This window comes from Loxodonta africana, chromosome 2 (genome assembly GCF_030014295.1).
Source record: "Loxodonta africana isolate mLoxAfr1 chromosome 2, mLoxAfr1.hap2, whole genome shotgun sequence".
Lineage (NCBI taxonomy): Eukaryota > Metazoa > Chordata > Mammalia > Proboscidea > Elephantidae > Loxodonta > Loxodonta africana.
The window spans coordinates 79,834,679-79,854,940 of record NC_087343.1 but is presented as its reverse complement, the minus strand read 5'-3'; the positions used below and the strand labels follow the sequence as shown (position 1 = coordinate 79,854,940).

At 37.3% G+C, this 20,262-nt stretch overlaps 1 protein-coding gene across 4 annotated transcripts in view; it reads left to right on the top strand.

Moving 5' to 3' along the window:
• CERT1 (ceramide transporter 1) overlaps positions 1–20,262 on the top strand; it is a 160,145-nt gene that overhangs the window by 2,406 nt on the left and 137,477 nt on the right. For all 4 annotated transcript variants that reach the window (XM_064273233.1, XM_064273231.1, XM_064273224.1 and 1 more), the window contains one exon: positions 5,303–5,437. In XM_064273233.1, coding sequence (XP_064129303.1) covers positions 5,303–5,437 — 135 coding nt within the window. The remainder of the gene's footprint in view (positions 1–5,302; positions 5,438–20,262) is intronic.

The following is a 20,262-nucleotide window of genomic DNA, read 5'->3' as shown; positions in this document are numbered from 1 at the left end:
TCTATTGATTGTCACTTTTTTGCTCTTGAATATTCACTGTATATAGTATACATTATAAAAAAAAAAAAACTGTCTCTTTGATATTTAAATGCATAGAAATGTAGTATTTGACCTCTTCTCTGGTGCAGTGGGTTATGGTGCAGTGGTTAAGATGTCAGCTCCTAACCAGAAGGTTGGCAGTTTGAATCCACCAGCCGCTCTTTGGAAACTTATGGGGCAGTTCTACTCTGTCCTTTGCGGTCACTATGAGTCAGAATCCACTCGACCGCAAAAAGTTTGGTTTTTGGTTTTTATGGAAAGTGAATCGCTTCAGTTTTTACTGTTGCTCCATATATGGAATTAATAAGAATATATGTTTCAATGCAATTGTCGTAAACAGCTATGAAGGAAAATTTCCTGAAATTTAACAACTTATGGTTATATATAATGTTTTTTGGAAGCTTTTTGATGAAGGGTATTTTATCTTAATTACATATGCTGATTATGGCACATGTTTTTAAATTCAAATGTACTTATATATTTTGACAGGAGCCGTGGTGGTGCAGTGGTTAAACATTTGACTGCTAACCAAAAGGTCAGTAGTTCGAATCCACCAGCTGCTCCTTGGAAACCCTGTGGAACAGTTCTACTCTGTCCAATAGGGTGGCTGTGAGTTGGAATCAACTCAACGGCAAAGATTTTATATATTTAGAGCCCTTTGTATTCACCTGGTAATTTAAACAAGAGTTAGAACTCATATCGGTTTTTTTTAAAAAATATTGTGTTTTAGGTGAAAGTCGACAAAGCAAATTAGGTTCCCATTTAACAATTTTTATGCAAATCGTTCAGTGACATTGGTTACAGTTTTCACAAGGTGTGAGCACTCTTATTATTTCAATTCAGTTTGTTTTGTTTCCATTGATCTGGCTTCCCTTCTCCTCTTTGGCTTCTCATCTTTGCTTTTGGGTAATTGTTGACCGTTTGGTCTCATATAGTTAATTGTTTACTCACAGGTGATGTTGTTATTTTTTTTAAGCCAATCTATTATTTGGCTGAAGGGTTACCTTCGTAGATAGCTTCAGTTGTAAGTTCAAAGACTGTCTTTAGGGCATTAGTCTCAGGGGTTCCTCTAGTCTCTATCTGTCCAATAGGTCTGGCCTTTTTTAAGAATCTGAATTTTATTTTACATTTTTCTCTTCTATCTGGGACCCTCTATTGTATTCCTGGTCAGAACACTAGGTAGTGAGTGGTAGCCAGACACCATCTACTTCTTCTGGTCTCATGTTAGAAGAGGCTGTGGTTCCTGTGGGCCGTTAGTCCTGTGTACTGGCTTGTTCTTTGAGCCTTTAGTTTCTTTCATTCTCTTTTGCTCCATATGAATGGAGACCAATCAATATCTTAGATGTTGTATCTTAGATAGCGGCTCGAAAGCTTTTGAGACCTCAGATGCTACTCACCAAACTAGGATGTAGAACATTATGAACTATGTTAATACCAATTGACTAAGCTGTCCCCCAAGACTATGATCCTAAGCTTTTTAACCAAGTAAGCCAATCCCGCAAGTTGTTCGGATATGTCTAGGAAACCTCCGAAACTGTGCACCCTATGTGCTTTGTTGTATGTATGGGTATATATGTAGCACACACAAATGTGTATATATGTATGCCTACAAATGCATCTGCATTTACTCACATGTGCCTTCCTGCACACATATATAGATAACATTTCTAACTACATAACCACACGCATATTTTTTGGCTGTTATTACTGTTGTTGCAAATTTGTGTATGTTATAGCATTTACTGAAATTGTCCCTTTTTCTTGTGTACGTCTTGGTGTCTTTATTTACCTTGGTCAAGTTGTGTTGACTTTATCCATAGTTGGTATTACCTTTACCATCACCAAATATGTCAGGTGTCTACTATCTAGAAAGTGGTTCCTCTTTCTGCTTCCTCCCATCCCTGGTAACCATCAAAGAACATTGTTCTCTGTTTGTGTATCTATTAATGACTTTTTACAATAGTGGGACCATACAAGATTTGTCTTTTTGTGATTTGACTGATTTCACTCAGCATAATGTCCTCCAGATTTATCCATGACACAAGATGTTTTGTAAACTTTTTCATAAAAATGTGTAGTATACCACTGCATGTATGTACCACAATTTGTCCATTCATTCATTGATGGGGACTTAGGTTGTTTCCATTATTTTGCTATTGTGAAAAGTTCTGCATTGAACATAGGTGTGCATATGTCTATTAGTGTCATACCTAGGAGTGGGATTGCTGAATCATAAGGTGTTTCTATTTCTAGCTTTTTTGAGGAAATGCCATACTGTTTTCTATAGTGGTTGTACCATTTTACAGTCCTACCAGCAATGCATAAGAGTTCCAGTCTCCCCACAACCTTGCCAGCATTTGTTTTCTGTTTTTTTTTTTTTTTGATAATTGCCATTTTTGCAGGGGTGCCACATGGTATCTCATTGTAGTTTTGTTTTGCATCTCAGGTAGTATCTGTTCTTTTCCTTCTATTGAGTAATGTTATGTACATTACTTATTTAGTCCTAATACTAATTTATTTTTATTTCTTCTCCCCTGCCCTTAATGGAGTGAGTTTGGAATGGGAGAGGGTGGGGAGGCAAACATATATTAGAAATATACCAGTCCAAAGTTCTTTTTCTTTGTGGTAATCTAAAATACATGGAAGTACCTATGACACATATTTTCTGTAGAATCGCTTAAGTGTTGTAGGTTCCAAAAATACTGGGTAGACAATAATTGTAGGTGGTCATAACAAATATCAGTATGGATCATGGTTGAGAAAGGATTAATGCCTTAGTGGGAGTTGAGCAAACAAGCCTGGATAGAATATGTCTCATTCAGCTTCTCCTGAATTCTCTGCATCCTTTGTGGTTTACCTTATCTTCTTTTTCTCTCTATACCTAACTGTTGGCTGAAATTCTACCTGTCTCGAAAAACTAACCTTTCTGTAAAGTTTTTTCGTATGTTGCCAACTATTCCAGATCTTCCTTTGAACTCTCATAGCATTTTTATTGTAACTTGCTTCTTTTACTGTAAATATAATTTTTTTCTCGCGATTTTATGCTTACTGGACTATTGGGGTAGGAATTTTTTAATCTCCTGCAGTGTTTAGTGTATTGCCATCTGTATTTCTTAGATGGGGGATAATGGGGGAACATTATGACTGTAAAGATGAAAACCTGCCTTCCGGGCGAAATGGTAGAGCTAACATTTATTGTGCGAAGGGCCTGAAGCTTATAAAGAAATTAATGTAAAATTATGGATACACAGTTGCTTGGATCCCTTCTGTCACTTTGGAAGATGCCTATTCTGCTGAGTGACCCTGAAATTTAAGCTTCGTTAGCTGTACGTAACTCTGCCTCCAGCTGAACAAATACTGTGTGCCAGGCACTGTTCTCATTGTATTCTTATTTAATCTTTACAACAATAGTAAGAGGTAGATTTTGATGAAGAAACAAAACAGAGAGGCTAAGTAATTTGCCCACAGTCACAACAGTTACTGGTCTAAGAAAAGGCAGTAATTGGAAGAAAAGTAGGAGTCTTGAATGCTAGTCTTAAACCGTTTGTATGGTAGGCAATGGGGAGCCATTAATATAAATTTTGGAGCCGGAGATAAATAAAGATGAATATGTAAAATAAGTAAATATGATTAATAAAGTAAATAAGATTATGTAAGTTATGAAATAAAAAACAGAAGATACTAGAGGTCATTAGGCCTTCTCAGGAATCTAAGTACTTAATAATTTTAATGAATTCATTGAAAATAGAGAAAAGGAGGCAAATTTAAGAGTTTAATGTGAAAGAAAGATGAATAGGATTTGGTGATAGTTGTACAGATTGAGAAAGAACAGTCAGGTATTGAGTATCTCTTATGAATATGCTAGGCAAAGTCATTATTTTATTCAGCGCTCTAATAACAGACTAGGAAACTGAAGCTCAGAAGCCTAAGTAATGTGTTAAAGCTTCTCACATGACTAATAAAGTAGTTGAGTCAGCCTAATCCTGTACCCATTACTCTGTCTATACAATACACTAACCCTGAGCCAGATTTGAGTTTGAATGACTGCAGGAGTAGCACTATAGCCATAGGATCATACAGAGGAAGTGTACCTTATGGGAGGAGATGAATTCAGTTTTCTGTGTAACCATCTTTATGCCAAGTAGGTGTCCGTGTGGTGGTAAGTCACAGGCAGTTAGAAATAAAGAAAATGATTAGACAACCCTTAGAAAAGAATGAGTTAAATGGTCAGCAAGAGTGAGCTCTCAAGAGAAGGGTTGTAATGATGGGGTTTAGAAAATTCAGGAGCTGAACCAATCTCAGACTGGATTAGGGACTAGGAAAATAAAGATTTTCTCAATGGGTAAAAAGCCAGAGACAGTGTTGTATATTTTAACAATCCATTTTAGGTCCTGCAGATAGTTTTTGAATTATCTGTACTCAAAACCCACAGAGCATGAAAATATGCAAAATCAAGTATCCCCATAGAGGTTACGTTTCTGCCTTTGCCAATTTATTGATTGTTGTAATTGTCAGTGTGCAGCAAGACTTCAGCAACACAGAAACCATTTTTAAATTCTGGAGAGAATCCAGGTGTGTTTTTGAAAACCAATTTTGTGTTTGTATTATTACTCTTGGTTTAGAAAAATATATCTTCAAAAAAACATGGAAAATGAATTAACTATTTTAAATATGATATTGAGTTTTGAAAGGAAAAATTGAAGTCAATGTAGTTATTAAAGATTAACGATCTAGTATTTTTACTTTCTAGTTATGGCCATCATAAATTTGCATTTGGGAATAACTTAAAACAAAAATGAAATTTTGGCAATGATTGGTAGAAGGCTTCATACAGTACTTAGTGTATGAGAATGAGAAACTGTATAACTGCACTAATTTTTCTGTTGAATATGTTAATTATGGCAGGGGTCAAAACAATTTAAGCGTAATGAAGGTGGTGAGGAGGGGAGGATGCAAACACAAAGAACAACGCAGAATTTTTAACCAGGATCCTGTTTGAGTTTCATTCCTCAGATATTACAAAGATACTATCTTTTATTAATTATTTATTTTATTTAGAATTTTGTAAAAATACCCAAATCATTATAGTCTAGAAAATCTCAACTTTTAAGTTTTATAATCATTTTTATTGCTTATGTGCATAGTTAAGTTAGGACTTTTCAGATTTTAGTTTTAAAATTAGATTGCTGTTTCAGAAAGTTTGGATTTCTCAGATACTAACTTGTTTTTGTTTTCTTCTCTCCCCTCAACCACCTGCCCCCAGTGGACAAACTACATTCATGGGTGGCAGGATCGTTGGGTAGTTTTGAAAAATAACACTCTGAGTTATTACAAATCTGAAGATGAAACAGAGTATGGCTGCAGGGGATCCATCTGTCTTAGCAAGGCTGTCATCACGGTAAGTTGCTATTCTCCTTCATTCAACAAATATTTATTGAGTATCAGCTATACACCAGGCACTGTTTTAGGTGCTTGGGATATATCTGTGAACAAAATAGAGTCATGCCCTGGGGAGCATATATTCTAATACCGTTTTCCATAGTTGTTTTGGAGTACTTTTTACTACATACTGTTATTTTGTATAGATGTGTAGTATTTTTCCAGTTGGTATGTGAAATTAGTTTAAGGACTTCAGAAAAAAAGATGTTAGAAGCTTTCATATATGGTGGGATTGGGACAGTTACTTGGCAGTTTATTGAAAACATTAAAGCAGAAAAATCATAAAAATAAAACATATATAACTAATAATTTTTTGTTTTAACTGAAACTATATAAATGTGTATTTATTTGCCAAATCTTTGTTGTAGAGCAAATGCCATCTCTTTGAATGTGAAATTGAGAGAACTTGTTCTTGTGTAAGCTATATCTCTAATGTATGATCTCTCATTTCTCTAAAATGGAACAAAAGCTTAAAGGTGTTTTTAGAAAAACCTTTAGTATAGGCCCTATTTTGTGTGTATGTGTGTTTACGATTTGTCCCTAATATTTTACAGTTGTCTCACTTTTGTCTAATTCAATCTCTTTTACAGAAATGACTCACCTTTATTGGGTCAATTTACTTAGTTTACATAGAAACAACTCTTTTTGTACTCATATCTTGTAGACTTATACAATATTTAATTAAAATATGTAAGGATTACAACAAGTATAACTGGCATAAACAGGTTTGGGAGCAAGCAGCTGACTTTTGTTAAGCATATAACTCAACTAGTGGAATAAGAAGTACCTTATTATTGTAAAAAATAATGCATATCAGCTGAAAGTGCGTTAAGCATATTTACAAAGGGCGAAAAGAATCTTGGCTTAGGCAGGCCAGTTAAATGAGAAATGGAGGTCAGTTAAGGGAGCTATTATAGCTATAATCTAAAAATGGATATACTAAAACTTAAAAAAATCATACATTTTACTGATGCATTCAAAGAGAAGTCAAAATTGCTTATGATAGAATCCATATTGCTTATAAAAGTAAAATATGTACTTTGGATTTGTTAATAGCTAAATCCCATATTTTTATGTTATACATTTAAGGAAAATCTTACAGCATTTTTACATCATTTTTATATATTCTGCCCTCGTATATTCAAAGTTTGAAAACAAAAAACAGGTAAGTACTTGAGAGGCTAGTTGAACATTGAGTTAGAAAAATTTAGGGGGGGATTTTTTGGAAGCGTTGATAATGAAACTCTTACTCTGCATTTTTAGAGATAGTTTTAAAGAAGTGTCTTCCCTTGGTCCATCCTCTTCCCCCCTTTTTTTTCACATTATCAGATGCTTATTAGTTAACGATGTTTGATGCTTTGAAAATAATATGCTGGTGATGAATGTAAAAATGAATAGGAATGAAATTTTATCTTTTTCTTTATTAAGTAGCAGTATTTTTAGAAGGAGCCCTAGTGGCACAATGGTTAAGCTCTCAGCTGCTAACCAAAAGGTTGGTTTGAACCTACCCAGCCACTCTGCAGGAGAAAAACCTGGCGATCTGTGCCTCTAAACACTAAAACCAAACGATCTAAACACTACAGCCTAAAAAAAACCCTATGGGGCCAGTTCTGCCCTGTCACACGGGGTGGAAATCAACTTGACGGACCTAACAACAGCAGTATTCCTAGAGACCATGCTGGTTTTTATAAAGTTAGATTCAGGTATCCTGTCTTGAATTATGGACTACAGTAGTAGCACACGGCTTATTTGGGTAAAAAAATATTTGTAGTAAGCATTTACGTTGCTTCTGCTCAGGAAAATGTGTTTGTTCATCGTAGTTTTTTATTATTATTGTTATAGCTGTATTTATATACAGAATTCTCATAGTAGTACATAGTCAAAGAAATGGGTGAGAAAGTGAGACAACTTGAATGCTTTGGAAGGAGAGCTAGGCAAGGGATTTAGTGGAAGTAGTCACTGGATTATGTGATAGAGAAGGTAAAAAGATGAATGAAGTGGCAGAATCTAAATGGTAGTTAGTCTTAGATGTAGTGAAACAGATGGTCGGGAAAAACAGGCATTTGTGTTTCTGAACTCTTCAACTTTCTTTTCCTTGCTCAGTGGCGTACACAAACTTCATGTTACATATTTCAAGGAAATTACAAAAAAATGACTGAATTCTGTGAACTTCTCAGATGAAACTTGTACATAGATTATATACTTTAGCTAAATAACAAAGTAATACTAAAAAATAATAATGCTAGTATTCTTCTCTGCTAAATAAGAATCCCTTGCTATTTTTTTTATATGGATTATTAACTGTATCACCTCTTCCCTGAAGGCAAATAATAAATATTAATCTTGAATTTGTTCAGATAGCACCTTAATGAAATTGATAATATTCATATATGAAGAAATTTGGACTTGAGTTGTGGCTTTACTGTAATCATTCATTACTGTCCATTAGACCTTGGTGGACCTTAGTTCCTGAGCTTACTTTTTTTTGATAGTGTCTAATTCATTGTTAAATTGACTCTTAGTTTAATGATTGAGTCATTCTTAATTCACAAAAATCACATTTTTTAGCCATGTGATAATAAATTGGGTAAAGTTTTTTAAAGGGAGAAAGAATTTCCTGGGAGAATTTTGTTACCTGGAAATAATTTTTAATGTGAAAAGTTTGGGAGTAAGTGAATGAGAAGAAAAACAGTACTTCTTAACCTTTGTCTCTGTGGGAAAAAATGAGCTGCCTGTATGTAGAATAAATTTTTGTAGAAAGAAAGTTGGATTTTTCAGTTATAGCTGAATTATAACTTAATGTAACACAACCTTGCTTAAGGCCCAGCCCCGTGCCAAACCCGCCATATGGTAGATATTGAATATATGTTAGTTGTAACTGCTTCAATTCCAAAGCAAATGCTTATGGAACACTTAAGCTACTCTTTTATTGTTACTGTGTTTTAAAATCAGATGTATATGGTAAGAAAATAGAATTTTTGGCATTAAAGTGCTTCTCCTATTATTAGTCATGCAGTCAAGAAGTAACCAAAGTTAAATTTCTGGTATTTCTTCCAAAAAATTAACATGTCTTGACAAGTATTTATTTGTTTATATCCTTCACTTATTTACACAAGTAGTATCATACTAAATCCATGGTTCGATACCTTGCTTTCTTTTAACAGATCTTGAACATTAACTGCTACATTTTATTGCATTATATGGATGTACCGTTACTTACTCATTTTTCCTTTCCCTACTCTTGGACATTTAGATGGTGTTCAGTTTTGGTTATAGGGAAATGTATTCACAAATTTCATGTTTTAATATTTTCAGAAGGAAAACTGAAAGATAATGAAAATGCTTCTTGCTAGATTAAAAAAAATTAAGGCCAAATAGCACTTGTATAAGTTGGGCTTAGAAGACGGGAAGTTGGAAGATCTTGGCAAAATTAAAGAAGCCAATGGAGATGTAAAAGCAAGAGAAGGAAGTGTTCAAAATTGAAGCAATGCATAAAAATAAACAAAAATTTTAAAAGCGCCAAGTGAAGAATAACAACAGTAAAAACAACCCACTGCCATCAAGTTGATTCTGACTCATAGCAGCACTATAGGTCAGAGTAGAACTGCCCCATAGGGTTTCTTAGGCTGTAATCTTTACAGAACAGATTGCCAGTCTTCCAGCAGAGCCACTGGTGGGTTCAAACCACTTACCTTTCCATTAGCTGCTGAAGGCTTAACCATTGTACCCACCAGGGCTCCTTAAAGGTGATTAAAACCCAGTGCCGTCTAGTCGATTCCGACTCATAGCGACCCTGTAGGACAGAGTAGAACTGCCCCAGAGAGTTTCCAAGGAGCGCCTGGCAGATTCAAACTGCCGACCCTTTGGTTAGCGGCCATAGCACTTAACCACTATGCCACCAGAAGTACCACAAATAGTCATTATAGAAAGAACTCCAGAGTAGTGAGAAACCCAAGAAGTAAGTCTTTTATCACGTGTGTAATTTTGCCGTATTGAACTGTATTAGTGACAATCTAAGGAAAGAAAGGAAGATACATACCACAAGTAAAAGTATTAGATAAGAAACTAGTTGGTAATTCTTTTTATTTAAGGAGACTTCACCAGTGAATTCTAAGTGGATTCCTTTCATGTGCTCTCAAAAGAATTAGAATATTCTACTAGTAAGAGTTATGCCTTTAAAACTGATAATATCTATTCAACATTTCATTTGGGAGTAATATTTTCTATCTTTAGATATCTCGAATGTAAGATGGATCCTTAGTAAGAAATATTTGAAGTATTTCGTAAGATGTCATAGAAGAGGAAAAGATAAAAAACGAAATGTAGGGCCTGAGAGTTAAAATAACTTGCCGAAAGTTATATAATTGCAAAGTATTAGAGTTAGGACCGGAACCCAAGTCTGCTGATTCTCATCTGGTGTTATTTTTATCATTTGTCACTGAGCATAGGAGAAATGCACATATGATGCATTTTATTTTGTATAGAACTTGCAGGAGCATGTCTGTTAAGTATTTATAAAGCAGGTCTTTACAGTTTGATGTTTACTATTAATGCCTTCTGTTAAATCTCTCTAATAAATATGTTACCTATTTTAGCATTCAGGTGTTTTTGTTTTTTTAAAACAAGATCTACACATGATTTTCAAGATTTGCCAGCTTGAATTAGTTAGCAAGAGGCTTATTTTCTTTTAAGCCTCACATATATCATTTTTTTATTTAGTATTTTATTCTGTATCTTAATTTCCAAAGGGCTTAAAATATCATGCACAGACTCCGAAGTCAAACCTGGGGTTAGGTCTTGGCTCTGCTCCTTCTTATGGCCAAAGGTACTTCTAGCTAGATCATTAAAGTCCTCTGAGCTTTAGCTTCTGTAACTGGTTAAAGATGAAGGAAAAGATCTAACTATAGGATGATTACGTTCATTAAAAGAAGTAACATACAAAAGCAGTTTGTACAGTTCTTGGCACATAGTAGGTACTCAGGTATTTAAGTTTACTTTGTGAAATGTTTGTATTAGGAAAAAAAAATCTACAGTTGAAAAAGAAAGGATAGAAGAAGCTGTCAAACTGTGTCATTAAAGGGGGGCAAAGAAGCAGTTGACTCAATAGAGCCAGGATATGTGACAGAACAGATTTTCATGCATTTCCTGTAAGAAATTTTCTTCCACCATGTGGTTCTATTTCACAACTTTAAAAAAAGTTACGGTTAACTCTTTATATGCTTTCTGTATATTCCTGTCAGACCGTTATTTCTTTTCTTTTTGTTTCGCTTTTTTTTTTTTTTTTTAAGGCAAATTATGTCTTTTATGAAATCAGGTTTTTGGGGTATGATCTATCTACAGTAAAAATCCTTTTTAAGTGTACAGTTAGAGTTTTCACAAAAGGTATGCAGTTGTATAATCACTACCACAATCCAGATATAGAACCTTTCCATCACCCCTGAAAGTTCTCTCTTGTCCCTTTGTAGTCAGTTCCCTCCCCCATTCTCAGCCCCTGGCAACAACTGTTTCTTTAGTTTTGCCTTTTCTAGTATGTTATATGAATGCAATCATACAGTATGTAGCTTTTTGTGCCTGCCTTTTTACTTAGCATAATGCTTTATTGAGTTATCATTGTTGTATGAATCCTGAATTTATTCCTTTTTATTGCTGAGTACTCTTTCATCATATGGATGTTTGTTTATCCATGTACTAGTTGATGGAATGAGCTATTTCCAGTTTTTTGGCTATTATAAATAAGTCTGTTATAAACCTCCATGTACAGGTCTTTGAACAACATTTTTACTTTTCTCGGGTAGATACCTAGGACTGGAATTGCTAGGTCGTATAAGCATGGTGCCCTGGTAGCACAGTGGTTAAGTGAGTTAAGAACCTGCCAGCTGCTCCTTGGAAACCCTATGAGGCAGTTACACTGTGCCCTATAGGGTCTCTATGAGTTGAAACTGCCAAACTATTTTTCAGAGTGGCGTTCCCACCAGCAATGTTATAAGAACTCCAGTTGCTCCCCATTTTTGTCAGCACTTAGTATTGTCAGGTTTTTGTTTTATTTTCAATTTTATCCATTCTAGTAGCTGTATAGTGGTGTCTCATTGTGGTTTTAATTTGTATTTCTCTGATAACTAATGATGTTGAATGTATTTTCACGTGCTTTTTAACTGTATCTCTTTTTTGGTCATATGTGACTTCAAATCTTTTGTCTTCTTAATATCGGGTTGTGAGAGTTCTTTATATATTCTGGTTACAATAACTGTTATTAGATGTGTGTTTGACATGTGTTTTCTCCCAACCTAACAGGTAGATTTTTGTCACTGTCGGTGGAAAATCAGTTACATTTAAGACATTTGATTGTACGCTGTGCAGTCTTTTTGCCACTGAGTTCTTAGGTTGTTCTCTAGCATAATTTGCAAAATACCTAACACTGTTACTATTCATTCATTTTATTTTTAGGTTAGCTGTGCAGAGGCAACATCTTTTACTATTTTTCAATTTTAATTTTCTAGTTTGGGTCTACAGTGGCACAGTGTTATTTAATTAAAGTGACAGAGCTGACTTAGGCTGGGTTCTGTAGAGAAGTAAAACCAGTAAAGCATATAAATATATAGAGAGAAAGAGATTTATATCAAGGAAATGACTCACATGGTTGTAGATGCTGGAAAGTCCCAAGTTTGTGGGTCAGGATAGAGGCTTCTCCTGACTCATGTAGCCGCAGGGCCTGTGGAACCCAGGATTGGCAGGATCAGAGAGCAGGGCTCTTGCTCACAGGTTGTGAAGATTGATGAATCCAAGATCAGCAGGCAAGACCGTAGGTAAGCTGCTAGCTCAAGTCCTAAAAACTGGAGGTCAAATGAACAGGGGCTAGCTGCAGGATCCAGCATGAGCAAAAAGCCCCCGAGCCTTGCCAGAACGTCCACTTATGTTTGATGCAGGCCACATGCCCAAGGAAACTCCTTTCAACTGATTGGATATTCGTAGCAAATCCCATCATCGGGGTGATCACATATCAAATCTGAGTAGAGAAGTGATCACAACATTAAACAAACAACTGCCAAAGCACTGAGAATCACGGCCCCAGCAAATTGACACACAGTCTTAACCATTGCAGTCCACCCCTTGTCAACTTGTCACCTGTGTCCATCTCTTTAAATCATACATCATCCCTGAATAAATACAATTATAAAGTCATACTTGGGCCTAACATGATACAACAAACACATGTACAACCAAAAATGTATTAGTGCTGTTTACATCTTATATTTTATAAGTGAAGAAAACAAAAATATCTGATGCACACATACAAAGCAGAAATACTCCTAACAATTACAGTCCTCATTTCTATAACTGGTCACGTGGTCATAACTGGTGTTTAGAACTACATTCTTTCACTACCCATTCTGTATTCCCTTTGCCCTCAGCAAGCACCTCAGCTGGTCGTGGTTTTTTGCCTGGTGGGATGACCCAAGCCTTCTTTTCTGAAGGGTCTGGCCATTAGTAGTCATGTCGGAATTGGGCTGGTGTAGCTTTCCATTGACTGTAATCACAAGGCATGGTAGTACTGAGACATGCCCTAAGGGATCTCCTGCATTCCAGACATACTCTTTTTTTACTTCCATTATGTAATATCAATCCGATTTCCTCTTGGTAATCAGAATCAATCATACCAGCCAGTATGGTAACTCCCTTCTTTGCCTGTTGATCCAGAGGCATAAGGAGCCCAAAGTGGCCAGGTGGTATTCTTAGCTTCCAGTTCAGTGGAATCAGTGATGTGTCTCCAGGTGGGAGCATTCCTCCCTTTGGAACTAAGACCACTAGACCTGCAGAGCATAAGGTTGCGGGAACAGGAAGCAAAAATCTTGGAGTGTGTTGCTAGGGGTCATGGTGAGTGGTGCCACTCCCATTTCCACCCCTTGATTCCTGGACCCATGAATCCTGGCTATGAGAGATAGAGCACCATATATTGGAAGCTGGTTTAGAGCATGTACAGCCTCCTGGAGAGCGTTGCCCCAACCCTGCAAGGTATTGCCACCTAGCTGGCGCCATAATTGTATCTTTAGAAGACCATTCCATTGTTCTGTCAAGCCAGCTGCTTCAGGATGTTGGAGAACATGGTAAGACCAGTGAATTCCGTGAGCATGGGTCACTTCATTTGTTGTAAAGTGAGTCCCTTGATCCAAGGCAGTGTTGTGTGGGATACCATGACAGTGAATAAGGCATTCTGTAAGTCCATGAATGGTAGTTTTGGCAGAAGCGTTGCATGCAGGGAAGGCATATCCATACCCAGGGTAAGTGTCTGTTCCAGTAAGGAGAAAACGTTGCCCTTTCTATGATGGCAGTGGTCTAGTGTAATCGACTTGCCAGCAGGTTGCTGACTGATCACTTCGAAGGATAGTGCCATATCAGGTACTCAGTGTTGGACTCTGCTGGCAGATTGGGCACTCAGCAGTGGCTGTAGCAAGGTCAACCTTGGTGAGTGGAACTCCATGTTGCTGAGCCCATGCATAACCTCCATCCCTGCCACCATGGCCACTTTATTCATGAGCACATTGAGCAATGAATGACAGGAGTAGCTGGGTAAAGAGGACGACTGGTTTCCACAGAACACGTCATCCTATCCACTGGATTTTTAAAATTATCCTCTGCTGAGTTCACCCTTTGGTGAGTATTCACATGAGACACAAATATCTTCACTTCCTTGGCCCGTTCAGAGAGGCCTATCCACATACCTCTTCGGCATAAATCCTTGTCTCCAATTTTCCGATCATGTCCCTTCCAAGTCCCTGACCATCCAGCCAAACCATGGGCCACAGCCCATAAATCAGCAGATAATCGTACATCTGGCCATTTCTCCGTACAAGCAGTGAAACAATCAGGTGAGAAAAGCAAGCAGAGAGACATGAGGACCTTATACCACCAAGAAAGAAACACCGGGAGTATAGTGCATCCTTTGGACCCAGGGTCCCTGCACTGAGAAGCTCCTTCACCAGGGAAAGATTGATTACAAGGACCTTCCACCAGAGCCCACAGAGAGAGAAAGCCTTCCACTAGAGTTAGCATCCTGAATTCAGACTTCTGGCCTCCTAGATGTGAGAGAATAAACTTCTCTTTGTTAAAGCCATATGCTTGTGGTATTTCTGTTATAGCAGCACTAGATAACCAAGACAAAAGCTTTACATGTAAAATTGCCTGCTGATAACTCATCATAAAGTGGATTCACTAGGAGCTGGGGTTACTGTTAAGCTTCTTCCTTGGAGCAAGTGCTATGTAGGCTTGACATCTGTCATTTCGTAATGGAAGGAAGAAAACCAGGAATGATAAAGATGGCTAAAATAGCCTTTTGTTTCCCAAGTTAGAGTATGTATTACATACAACAATTATTTTCTTTTAAAGATATATTTGCCCACTAGTGAGGATTCATCTCTTTTAAAAAAAAAAAAAAATCACTTTTACTAATTGTTTCTGGAAACCAAGAGATGGAGAAGCCTTGACCAATGGAAGCTCATCCAGAAGTTAAGATGCTCTCTAAAGTGATAGTGTCCTAAGGGTAAGAGGTGGGCGTGGAGAGTAATTTCTGAAAACTTGGCCTTGAAACCCAATTTCCTAAAATGAGGTTTTCCCCCATTGTAAAAAACTTCAAGTGGTTTCATTTTTTTTTTTTTTTTAATTAGGAAATTCAGCCAGATAGAGATGCATCTACTTGACCTCCATCTCCATAAAAAGCCCAGCGGTCTGTGTTAAGAGGCCCCTTTGGTGATCTGATATGTGCTAAAGTTTGGGAACCACTGTCCTAAAGCAAGAAAAATAACTGCTCAAATAAAGAATGAGCATGCCTAGTGTTTTGTTCCTTGTCATTTTCTTAACTGCCTACTCTCTGAACTTTGATAGTAGCTCCGACATTTAAATCAATCGAGTCATTATACAGAAAGGCAGAGAAATTGCTCTTAGTTGTGCTGTTGGTGCTGGCAGTCCCAATGGACAATGAATGTAAAAAGTTCAGACCTTGGGAAACTGTCGAATACTGTGATTGACTCAATAATGGGAATAGTTATAAGGAGAACAGATGAACATCCTCATCACCAACCTAGCTGCATGTCTCACTCAAATTTCCCATTATCTGGAAAACTTTCCTTCCTCCACTATCAAGAGCCTGTCTTTCCTTCTAGGACCAACCTAAACCACAACTTTTCAGTGAATCACTTTATATCCCCTCCTAAACCTTTTTGTCTTAAATACATATTTTTAAAAAACATAGACTGAGCAAGTATTATGTCCTAAGCATTGTGCTAGCTATTTTGTATGTTACCACCTTTCATCATCACAATGATCTCCTTATGGCCTAACTAAATATTACCTTACACTGAATATTTAATCTTTTTGTATACATACTTTTTTTCCCTTCAAGAATACATAGTTTTCAAGGGCAAGTACAATATGTTATATTCTACCGTTTTCTCCCACAATTCTAAGACAAGGAAAGAGTAAAGGGAAATAACTATACATGGAGAACCTACTATAAGAAACTCTGGTGGTACAATGGTTAACGTGTTCAGCTGCAAACGTAGAGGTAGAACCCATCAGCTACTCTGCAGGAGAAAAGACATGGTGATATGCTCCCATAAAGATTACGGCCTAGGAATGGGTCTCAGCCCCCCTGGATCAAAGGAGAATGAAGAACACCAAGGACACAAGGTGATTACAAGCCCAAGAGATAGAAAGGGCCACATGAACCAGCGACTACATTATCCTGAGACCAGAAGAACTAGGTGGTGCCCGGCTACAACCGATGACTGCCCTGACAGGGAACACAACAGAAGAGCCCTTGAGGGAGCAGGAGAGCAGTGGGTTGCAGACTCCAAATTCTCATAAGACCAGACTTAATGGTCTGACTGAGACTAGAAGGACCCCGGTGGTCATGGCCCCCAGACCTTCTGTTGGCCCAGAACAGGAGCCATTCCCGAAGCCAACTCTTCAGACATGGATTGGACTGGACAATGGGTCGGAGAGGGATGCTGGTAAGAAGTGAGCTTCTTGGATCAGGTGGACACTTGAGACTATGGTGGCATCTCCTGCCTGGAGGGGAGATGAGAGGGTGGAGGGGGTTAGAATCTGGTGAAATGGACACGAAAAGAGAGAGTGGAGGGAGAGAGCAGGCTGTCTCATTAGAGGGAGAGTAATTGGGAGTGTGTAACAAGGTGTACGTGGGTTTTTGTGTGAGAGACTGACTTGATTTGTGGACTCTCACTTAAAGCATAATAAAAATTATTTAAAAAAAAAAAAAAGATTATGGCCTAGGAAATCCTAGCATGTGTCAGGATTCATCAGGAACTGGGATTACTGCCCTGTAGGGTCACTATGAGTTGGAATCAACTTGACAGCACACATAATAACATTTCAAGGTGAAAGATTTTCCATTAATCTGATGGTTCTCCCAACTTCGTTGTGCATCAGAATCAGCTGGAGGGCTTGTTAAGTCAGATTCCTGTGTCCCACCCTCAGAATTTCTAACTCAGGAGGTCTGAGATGGGGCATTTGAACTTGCCTTTCTCACAAGTTCCCAGATCATTATGGTGACCACACTTTGAAAAGTGGTATAGGAGATAGGAATTCCAGCAAAGGAGAGATGAAGGGGAATCTTTAGGATGTTGCTGAAGAGAAATCATGTGATGGATGATATCTGTTTACCAGATGTAGAGGCCATCAAATTTAGATAGGCTGTAGTAGAGACTTCTTCCTGAAGTTGAAATTGATGGAATGTCTGGTATGATCAAATATCTTAAGAGATTTAGAAGACTGGTTAAAGGTTTGAGGCAAATTAGTGATTAATAGGTAGAAAATGAAGCAGAGGAGAAAAATAACATAGTTATTAACCCCAGGGGAAATTTTAAAAATGCAGAAAAAGAAACCATAATTGACAGTATGGCTGAACTTTGAATAACATTTTCTTAGTCATAATGTTGCAAATACTAAGTATCAATTTAACCAAAATTACAATGTTGGAAGAATGGAATGAGTCAGCAACAAAAAATATTCATTGGATGCCTGTTGTTGTTAGCCGTCTCCCAGTTGGCCTCCAAATGGCAACCCCATGCACAATGGGATCAGACCGTTGTGATCCATAGGGATTTCATTAACTGATGAAACTGGATTGCCAGGCCTTTCTTCCTAGTCTGTCTTAATCTGGAACTTCCACCGAATTTAGCAACCATAACAACACACAAGCCTCCACTGACAGACGGGTGGGGGTTGTACTTAAGTTTCATTGGCTGGGAATTAAACTCAGATCTTTTGCATGGAAGGCGAGAATTGCACCACTGAACAACCAGTGTTCTCTACTATGTGCCAGACTGTGCATGTGTAGAGGAGGAGGCAGGAGAACAGAAAGCAAGAATTTTGTTTTCTGTTGTGGGACACTGAAAGGTAATGAAGTGGTGTAATTTATGTTATTTGAAGATAAACCAAAAAAAAAAAAAACCTATTGCTGTCAATTCAGATTCTCATGAATGTTTGAAGATATGAAAGCAAAAACCAAAATAAGTAAAAGGTGAAAATGATTGCCTTCAGAGAGAGGGAAGTGAAAGTGGGGCAGGGGATAATGCTGTTTTTCATATCAAACCTTGAACTGTTTAACATTTTAAACTGTACAGGCTTCCTGGTCACTGAAGACACTGGTGTTGTATGGTAAGTAGCCCCTCATAATCTCACCAAAAGATACCAGATAACTTCGTATCTACAAAATGTCTGCTCAGACAGCACCTTCGATATTACTTCTAGGCAGATAATGCCGAATAGGAAAATAACTGTGAGTAGAAAGGGGAAAAGTAACAGATTCAGTGCAGTTTCAGAACAGTATAGGGGTCCTACATGTTCCCACCTCTGCCACAAGGCATTGTGTTGAGCAAAGATAAACCAAGATTGCTAAACAGACAAGAGGAATGCTAATGAAGGGAGAGCTGGAGATTACCAGAAGGATTAAATTCCTTCTTAATCTAAAAGTATGAAAAAAGTAATCCAACAGATCAGAGCAGGACTTCAGGAAAGGGATTTCAAAATATGAGCCATACTTTAAATGGCCAGGCAGCCATTTAAAGGAACACGCTGTTGAACAGGTGTGATTTAAAGACAGTCTTCTAAACACATAACTTATGGGAGAGAAAAAGGAAAGAAAGAGGATTCTTTGGAAATTGAGTGGTAAAGGAAAAAATTTGGGAACGTGCAAGACAAGAGAACCACAGAATCAGGAGCCTCACTACCCTTTCCCTACCTCCAAAACATATAAAAACTTTGCTCAAGTATCTGGACTGTGCTAGACCACAAGAAAAGGGCTCCATTAAACTGGGGATATTGTAAAATGCCCTAGTACCACAAAAACAAAAAGTAAAATTCATAGAGAATTAGTGCATAAAATCAGGAAAAAAATTTCACACAAATCAACTAAGGAAAATTCTTCTCTGTCCAAAAACCATGAAGCAGAAGAAAACTGTTAGTCTGCACTCCAAGCATAATTAGATATATGTTCACATTTGAGGATACGGAAAACCACCTTGAATCAGAATTTCAGCTAAGAACAGAAATGGACCAAAAAAAAAAAAAAGAGGAATTAAAAAACAAATTGTACTCAAGAAAGAAATGGAAGAAAAAGAGAAAATTAGCTCAGAAATGAAGAAAATTAAAAAATAAGGGAATATGTTCAAATGAAAATTTAATAAGGGATATTGAAAAAAGACTGGAAAGCAACCAAGAGAATGAAAGTAACATAAAAGATCAGAAAGAAAGTAGTAGAAATGAAAGGAAATTTTATTGGATTGCCAGAAGAAAAATAAAGCAATGAAACAGAGTATTTAAAATTAGAATCCTGGAAAACTTTCTAGGAATAGAGAAAGGACCTGACTTCATATACTGAAAAGGCTCACCTGATACTTCATACATGAGAATATTAACCCAGGGTGTTCAAGTCTAAGACATAATCCTAGTAAAACTATTACATTTCAAAGATAAAAATTCTCAAGGCCATTAGGCAAAGAGAACAAATAAATTACAAAAGCAAAAGAATTAGGCTAGTATCAAACTTTACAAAGCCGACAGTCAAAAAAAGGCAACAAAGGAGCAGCATTTAACCAAAAAAAAAAAAAAAAAATGAAAGTAGCGGGAATCAAGGACTTTATATATGGCCATGCTGCCTTTTAATTGTACTTTAGATGGAGGTTTATAGAACAAACTAGCTTCTTGTTGAACAGTTAGTACATGTTTTGTGACATTGGTTACAACGCCATGATATGTCAATATTTTCCCTTTCTTGACCTTGGGTTCACTATTACCAGCTTTCTTGTCACCTTCTGCCTTCTTGTCCTTGCCCCAGGCTGGTGTGCCCCTTTAGCCTCGTTTTGTTTTATGGTCCTGTCTAACCTTTGAAGGGTGAACCTCAGTAGTGACTTCGTTACTGAGCTGAAAGGGTGTTTGGGGGCTATACTCTCAGGGTTTCTTCAATCTCCGTCAGACCATTAAATCTGGTTTTTTTTTGTGAGTTAGGATTTTGCTCTACATTTTTTCCAGCTCTGCCCGAGACCCTCTATCGTGATCCCACTCAGAGCAGTCGGTAGTGATACGCAGGCACCGTGTAGTTATGCTGGACTCAGTCTGGTGGAGGTTGTAGTACCTGTGGTCCATCAGTCATTTATACTAATCTTTCCCTCATGTCTTTGGTTTTCTTCATTCTCCCTTGCTCCAGATGGGGTGAGACCAGTGGAGTATCTTAGATGGCTACTTACAAGCTTTAAGACCCCACGTGCTACTTAC